The sequence below is a fragment of the Sinocyclocheilus anshuiensis genome, unplaced genomic scaffold (genome assembly GCF_001515605.1).
Source record: "Sinocyclocheilus anshuiensis isolate Anshui unplaced genomic scaffold, SAMN03320099.WGS_v1.1 scaffold300, whole genome shotgun sequence".
NCBI classification, from domain to species: Eukaryota; Metazoa; Chordata; class Actinopteri; order Cypriniformes; family Cyprinidae; genus Sinocyclocheilus; species Sinocyclocheilus anshuiensis.
The window spans coordinates 1,952,030-1,960,813 of NW_015557379.1; the positions used below are offsets into that span (position 1 = coordinate 1,952,030).

The 8,784-nt window shown below is 38.4% G+C and overlaps 1 protein-coding gene across 1 annotated transcript in view; it reads left to right on the forward strand.

Annotated features, from left to right (window-relative positions):
* Positions 1-2,375: 2,375 nt before the first annotated feature.
* The window catches only part of LOC107679183 (CD276 antigen homolog), a 32,689-nt gene continuing 26,280 nt past the window's right edge, over positions 2,376-8,784 (forward strand). The window contains exon 1 of the mRNA XM_016474693.1: positions 2,376-2,670. Within this exon, the coding sequence (XP_016330179.1) occupies positions 2,619-2,670 (52 nt within the window). The 5' untranslated portion in view covers positions 2,376-2,618. The remainder of the gene's footprint in view (positions 2,671-8,784) is intronic.

Below are 8,784 nucleotides of genomic sequence, written 5' to 3' on the forward strand. Positions count from 1 at the left end.
TTATTATTGTTACTTTTATACATGCATTTTTTTTTGGATCCCAATAAATGATTTTATACGGTTTTATTAAAGTTTGTATTACTAATTGATTTAAAATGAGTTAGTATTGCAGAAGTGTGCACAAGAATGCATAATATTTAAGTGAAAAGCTTATTTGGCTGTTGTAGTTGTAGTCTGAGTTTTTTTTTTTTTTTTAGCCTAAATTTAGGGGCTTATTTAAAAAAAAAAAACTTAGCTTACTAGTTTGTTAGAACAAATGTTTTTAGTGATAATTTGAGGGATATGAGTAATTAGAAAATGCTTTGCCTAATGTTGTGGTGAACTTCGTCTACATTGCCCTGCTCATTATTTAGAAATATTGGCAACTTATTAGGGGCTTATTTAAAAAAAAAAAACTTAGCTTACTAGTTTGTTAGAACAAATGTTTTTAGTGATAATTTGAGGGATATGAGTAATTAGAAAATGCTTTGCCTAATGTTGTGGTGAACTTCGTCTACATTGCCCTGCTCATTATTTAGAAATATTGGCAACTTATTGCTGCAATCAATGTCAAAATCAACTAAAGCTTGTCTTGACAAACTTTGAGCATAGTAGGATTGAAATTAAAAGTTTGAAGATTTTCAATTAGAGGTACTTATAAAAGCTAGAAGTTTGAAGGACATATAGTCTTAGTCTATCATCAGTTGATGGATGAAAGGATTGCATGTTATTTATTTAATACTGACCTTAAAAAGCTATTGCACAATGGGTGTCTGCAGCTAGAAGCTAGTACCTGCATGCTCCCAGAAGACAAGTACAATTTACCCTGTTCATCCAATTCAAAAAGTTTACACACCCCAGCTGTTAATGCATCGTGTTGCCGCCGACCATGAAAACTGGCGCTCTGCCAACGTGCCATCTTGCGAAGAATCGACTGTTAAAATGGCTTTGGAGGAATTCACCTTGGTTGAATGGCAACATTGTGACAACGCAGCAACAGCCTTAACGATACAACATAGAACCAACAACGTGGCTAAAAGGTTGGCTACGTCGAGGCCGCGTTCTGTGTTGGGCAGTGCCACTTTGTAGTTCAACGTAAATTGTTTCACAGACGATCATGCAGTTAGATCACGAAGTAGGAAAATAGCTAGGAACGAACCGTTAAAAGGAAGTAGCTTCATTGTTATTGTATTTGAAGTAAGGATTCGGTGTTCACTGTTTTGGTAGTCTTATTCGACGTTTTCTAGGTTGGATGAACTGTTTTTCTGAGCAATGGGCTAAAAAAAAATCGATCGAATCAGATATCAGTATTTCATGTTTGTGTATTATTTTATTACACAGTAATGACCGGTACATGACCAAGTTATTTGGTTTAGTTCTCTTAAAAACAAATGTTTTTATTGTTATTACTCTGTTTTTTTTTTAGCTAGGTTGTGATAAGAACCCCTGTGTCCTACAGTGATGAGTTGTGACGCAGGGTATGTCGTCTTTATAAAGTCCCTCCGTGGCGTCGGTTCAGCTGCCTAATGTTGTGGTGAACTTCGTCTACATTGCCCTGCTCATTATTTAGAAATATTGGCAACTTATTGCTGCAATCAATGTCAAAATCAACTAAAGCTTGTCTTGACAAACTTTGAGCATAGTAGGATTGAAATTAAAAGTTTGAAGATTTTCAATTAGAGGTACTTATAAAAGCTAGAAGTTTGAAGGACATATAGTCTTAGTCTATCATCAGTTGATGGATGAAAGGATTGCATGTTATTTATTTAATACTGACCTTAAAAAGCTATTGCACAATGGGTGTCTGCAGCTAGAAGCTAGTACCTGCATGCTCCCAGAAGACAAGTACAATTTACCCTGTTCATCCAATTCAAAAAGTTTACACACCCCAGCTGTTAATGCATCGTGTTGCCGCCGACCATGAAAACTGGCGCTCTGCCAACGTGCCATCTTGCGAAGAATCGACTGTTAAAATGGCTTTGGAGGAATTCACCTTGGTTGAATGGCAACATTGTGACAACGCAGCAACAGCCTTAACGATACAACATAGAACCAACAACCTTTTAGCCACGTTACAACGTGGCTAAAAGGTTGGCTACGTCGAGGCAACGTTCTGTGTTGGGCAGTGCCACTTTGTAGTTCAACGTAAATTGTTTCACAGACGATCATGCAGTTAGATCACGAAGTAGGAAAATAGCTAGGAACGAACCGTTAAAAGGAAGTAGCTTCATTGTTATTGTATTTGAAGTAAGGATTCGGTGTTCACTGTTTTGGTAGTCTTATTCGACGTTTTCTAGGTTGGATGAACTGTTTTTCTGAGCAATGGACTAAAAAAAAATCGATCGAATCAGATATCAGTATTTCATGTTTGTGTATTATTTTATTACACAGTAATGACCGGTACATGACCAAGTTATTTGGTTTAGTTCTCTTAAAAACAAATGTTTTTATTGTTATTACTCTGTTTTTTTTTTAGCTAGGTTGTGATAAGAACCCCTGTGTCCTACAGTGATGAGTTGTGACGCAGGGTATGTCGTCTTTATAAAGTCCCTCCGTGGCGTCGGTTCAGCACCATTAAGCCAGAGCGCTTTCCAGGAGCAAAATCACCATCATCAGGAATCCTTTTCACTTGTTCACATATGAATATGCTTTGGCGTTTTCTTCTGCTCTGGATCTTACTGAGTCGCGCAGGTCAGTGCAAAGATTTGTTTGGGGTTTTGTAACTCAGTTTAGCGGTCCTGCATACAGAAATACACAGTCACACGTTTTTCACGCTGAAACATGTTGTGGAAGTTGTATTTGCTTCATCATAAGGGTTACATTAAACATTAAACCTAGAAATCAGAAATCTCTTTATATCCCACCATTTTTTCCCCCATGCGTTTTTATCCCATCCTCTCTCAGCTAAGCGAACGTGTTTTCTTGTCTCGGCTAAGCAAACGGCGTAAATTAAATTCAGTGGTGTAGCCTATAAAGTACCTGAAAGCCATATACTCAAGTAAAAGTACAGATGTCTTACCAGAAAATTACTTTGATTGAAGTTTAAGTCACCGTTAAGAATATTACTTGAGTAAACGTATGTGATATTTATTGTACTTAAATACGAAAAGTATTTTTTTAATCTTAAACGAAGTGATATTTAGATGTATTTACACAGTTATTAATGAGTGAATTACTGAATCATTTATTCAACCGATTCGTTCAAAAAGCTGATTCATTCAATAAGTAAACACCATTCATTGCTCAGAGACGCAAAACAGTGCTGTGATCTTTGTTAGGAACTATTTTCGTTAAAAATAATTTCCCGACTGAGAAAATGCACGTGAACTCAACTCGGAAAGCTCTAATAATACAAATCCAACACGTGTTGTTTTCACATTCCGACTTAAAAGCACAACTCGGGAAATGAGCCCACTCCCGCTGAATCTCTGACCTGCTCCCGCAACATGCGTTTCGCTCCCGCGATTTTCGTGTCCACTCCTTTAAACATTCTAATATTGTGTATAATTTTGGCGCATCAGGGAGCCGCTCTCAGGATGCGGTGTATTTAAATATTTTTGAACGAGCGTTTGCGCAGTTTAGTCTCACTTTCGATTTCGCGATCTCACATACTCTGTGTAAAGGGAGCACATCTTCCAAGATCAGATATTTGTCAATGAGCTCAGAATCTCGGTATCGAAAAAAAACAACAAAAAAAAACGATACCCAACCCTAGTCATATGATGCGATTTCAAGTTTTCACTCTTTGGAGTGTTACAAGCTGTTCGTGAATAGATAAGATCCCTACAGTTGCAAAGACTAAAGTCTCAAACCTGAAGAGATATTCTTTATAAAATTGAAGACTGGTCCACACCCTCCTAAAACGCCTAGTTTAAACATGCCCCCACATGTCTACGTCACAATGTGGGAAGATTTGCATAACTCCGCCCAAATGTTCACGCAAAGGCGTAACTTTATTGTTGCTGCCACCGCCGCCGCCATGTTGTGAAGACGCCGTGTGTTTCGTTGCAAAAGCGAAACTACTTTGGCCTTCCAAAAGAGTACACAACTAGAAATCAGTGGTTAAGTTGTATTTACAACACTGTTCCAGAACAGTTCAACCCAAATATTCAGATGTGTGCAGCGCATTTTTATGGAGGACTGTTTCCTGATCCTGGCAGAGTAGACTACAATACCGGGCCATTTCTCCGATCACAAATGCAGACATGGTTTTATGTTTACGCGCAGTGGCACAAAAATGGCATATGCAGTGCATAGGGGCGCCACACATAGGGGGGCGCCATTTTGCCAAAATCATTGTGAAAATCTTTAATAAAACGTTATAATCAAAAGCTTAGTTATTAAAAATAATTAATGCAACGTTTTTAGTATTTTAATGAGTTCAAAAATGTATTTATTAAAAACTTAAGACGCGGAGTGGCCGTATCTCTTTGCAACCACAACAAACGGGAGACTTTTTAGATAGACGCGCACTTCAGCTTGCCCTCAGCACCAGGCGCGAGTCAAACAAGTGCGGAAAAGGTAGGCTACAGGTGCCAAATGAGCTTCAGTAAAACAACAGGGAACTGCGGTCTGATGAGTTATTGTTATATGTCAGGAAAACAAAGTTTCCTGTTCTGTCAGCTGTTTTACTGTGCTCACAGCGCACGCTCTTCAACTGTACGCAAATATGAGGCGCACGCTCACTTCATAAATAAACCGCACTAGAAACTGCAAGCATACATCGTTAGTTAAAGGGGTCATATGATGCTGCTAAAAAGAACATTATTTTGTGTATTTGGTGTAATGAAATGTTTATGCTAATTTTTCCTTAATTTGTAAAGTACGAAAAATGAAAAGAAAATGAAACCATATTTAAATGCATGAAATAACTCATTTTACATTCTTACATTATTTTCCTTTGTAAAGAGCTCGATTTAGGTATGACAAAAGTGCTGCAATGAATAAATTGACAACTAATAGAATGTTAAACATTGACTGATAACTTTTTCAGAGTTTATTGATTTATATAAAATTCAGTGAAGGTTGACTATAGTTATCTGCATGTCTCATCCATGAGTAGGCCTATATGTTCAGTGAAGGTTGACTATCGTTATCTGCATGTCTCATCCATGAGTAGGCCTATATGCAATGATGGAGAACAAGATTTTGGGGGTGTTAAGACCCAGAACAAAGCTTACTGAGCAATAAAGCTATTGTTTGAGCCCTTTTCTTAACATTTTCTTAGAAACATGTTTGTGAATGGGCATTTGATTTACATTTGAGAGAAACTGAGAAGATTGTAAATATCTGTATCTGTAAAATCTGATCTGTAAATTCAAAATAGGCCATCTGTGTAATTCAAGTAGATTCAATGAGTTGAAAACTCTTGATACTTCATACTTCAATACAAAACAATGCTGAACTTTGACAAAAAAGAGATTTTTAAATGTTGTAATAGTGATTTTATAACGTCTAAATATAAATCCATTAGCAAAACATGTGAAAAGAACTATATTACAGAGTGGAAATGGTAAAGGAAACAAATGATCCTCTGCTGCCGTTTAGTGGCCATAGTGGGAATCATGACATTCATTTTAATAGTATTTGTTTTTCTACCAGGTGAAATCTTGGCAGAAATCTTCCACTTAGCATTGCAAATTTTCCATGAATTCTCTTTAAGAAAAAAAAAAAAAAATGCAGATGTTCTTTAAAATAAATTTTACTATATAAAAATGTGCAAAAATATTAATAATTTTGAGGCAATATATATATATATATATATATATATATATACATATATATATATTCAAATTATCTAACTAAAACGTGAGCAATGTTACATGTGTTTTGAAAATAAAAATGTGTTCTACTGTCTGGGGTCTGCCATCAGGAGTTAAAGCGGATGATATGTGACACACCTTTCTTTTTTTCTTGTTTTCACTTTTTTCCCTATGGTATTAAAAAAGAGGGAAGGGGGTCACCTTTTTTACTCCTGATGAGTTTGTATCCTTCCGTGCACAAGCTAGTAATGGGCGTTTGGTCATTGACTTGCAGAAGTTTTCTTTCGAGTTTTGTTTACGCAACGCAATGCGTAAAAAGACAGTATACGTCATTATAATCCGTAATTGTGTCCCAACTGGATGCAATAAATGCCTCATTTATAATGGGTTTTTAATGTTTTTGTCTCGTCGCTTCGGGACACTGCATCACAGTATGGTAAGGGGGGTAACATTTCTGTCACGCTTGAGGTATTTGGCCAATCATAACGCACTGGATTGCTGGCCAATCAGAGCACACCTCGCTTTTCAGGACCCCTTTAGAACATGAAAAAAAAATAGAAATGTGAAATTAAAACCGCCAGTAGGTGGCAGCAAGTGACAGTTAATGAGTGAGTCATTGAGATTCAACCAATTCATTCAAACGACTGATTCATTAAGGAACAAAGCATTTGACTGTTAGATTCATTCAATAAGTAAACACCGTCCATTGCTCAGAGCCTGTTCTTCGTACCTCGCTTAATACATCTGAGATAATTTGAAAGATGCCAGATCTTCTAATCGTGATAACTGATCTCTGGCTAATTTGGTTCTTCAAACGAATTTATGGATCTGATTAAAATATCTGGATTAAGTTGTCTAAGGCCCCATCCACACGGAGACGTGTTTAGCTGTATACGCATACATTTTGTATCCGGATCTGATTAAAATATCTGGATTAAGTTGTCTAAGGCCCCATCCACACGGAGACGTGTTTAGCTGTATAAGCATACATTTTGTATCGTATAGGCCAAATACACAAGTCCAGACGGATCCGGCGTTTTGGGAGAGTGAAACCGATGTTTTTATGAATCCGGGTCCCAGAGTGCCACCCTTGCGTTTTCGTGTGTACAGCGAATCCGTATATTTTCTGAAACGATGACGTCATCAGCCCACGTCTCGCCCCTAGTCAGACACCGCTATGTCACGTAACAGCAACAAAAACATGAACAAACGCTGAACGATTGTCTTTTTATTAACTAACATTAACACAGATTAATAAATGTATTGTTCCATGTTTATTTGTATACCGCGCGCAAGGTTTATGTGCATAGTCCAAGTCTTCTCCATTTTTAGTGTATCTCTGTGGCAGAATTACAGTGCCACATGCTAGTCTGGCATGTATACTACATCGTTTGGAGTCGGTTTCGTGTGGACGCAGCTATTTATTGAGACGAGGGGAAAAAGTCAGATAGGGAAAGCTCTGGCTTTGTGTGGACGTAGCCTATGATTACTGCGTGTTCTCGTGCTCCCCGTAAAGAGTAGACGTATCGATACTCGAAACCATGATAAGCAATGCAGCGATTGGCTGGCGGCAAGACAGCAACGTAATGACATCATATAATTAAAGACACCTGACGAAAAACTTGACAAATTTCTGGACCTTTATAAGGAAACAGCCAAGTGAACAAAACTACATATGTTATAATAGATGCATGAAATGTGTACTGTTTTTGTTATTATTATTTTTTACATGATTCCCAATTATTTATATTGACGATTTCTAGTATTTATACAAGCATTACGTTTTTTTTCAATGTTGTAATGAGCAAAATTAGCAAAAAAAAAAAAGTATGTTATCTTTGAAGCAGATTTGTTATGTGACCGCATTAATTAAAGCTTCTTAAGGGTCAAGATCAAGTTATCTGCATCTCCTGTGCTCCTCCAAGCCACTCCCATAATAGCTGTCAGCACTCAAATTAATGCACGACTTAGTACAGCATGTGTGTAAGACTCCAATACAATTATAATTATTTCATCACCAATAAATTTTTCAACGAGTAAACCTGGCTGTGTCTATAGTGTTATAGATGATGACTACACAATATTATAATATTTTTTGTATTAATTTTTAAATTATTATTTTAAATTACTGTCCCTGGATCAGTAGGGTACTCTTCTAGTAAAGTAGCAGTGGCTGGGACAGATTTTAAGTATCAGTTCTGCTTACGAAGTTGCGATCTAATCCTGTTTACATGAAGTAAGCCTGCTCCCGAGCAGGTTTAAGCTTAAGGACCTATTGCTATGACAGCAACTCCGGGATGAGCTTCGAAGAACCAACCAATCCAAGATCTTGCCAAATCATCAACAATCAAATCCAGCTAACTGAGTTCGGTACTCTTTGCGTGATATAGATTAACTATATTAAATTATATAAATATAAAAAGCATACAGAAGCATTTTTGCCGTCTACAATTTAGAATGCCTGGAATTGAGTAGCTAATAAATCAACGTGCGTGCACTCTGTGTGTGATTTGGTGATATAGCCTACTTGATAATGTCAGATTGCACATTTCGACAACACCTACCATATTATCGCAGAAGATAATATGGCCATCCTGGCCATCCTCTCCCTCCCCCGGGGGATGGCCGGGTGGAGACTCTGAAAAATCTTGACGAGAGAGCGGTTTTCTCTGTCCCTGGGTCCCAGGAGGGCACGGAGAGTCGTGGACGGACCAGCACCGGACCACACTCATCCTCCTCCATCGCCAGCAGGCAGCAGCAGGCGGTTCAGGAGCGTCAACAAAGGCCCTACTTATGCACCCTCTGCCAAACTGTGGAACCAGGTAAGCGTTGCACCGCACACTCAGACCCCTCTTCGGTCCGCTCACAAGCCGCCCGAGTTGGGTCCCTGCGTTCCGCCTTGCTGCCCCACTGCGGGTACGGTGGTGGTTCTGCTGGTCCCGCTTGCACGGTATCTGGGTGCCTGGCTAGCACTACCCAACCCGTCTTGTTGGCTTCTGCGGACCATCAGCCTCGGCTATGCGATTCAGTTCGCCCGGCATCC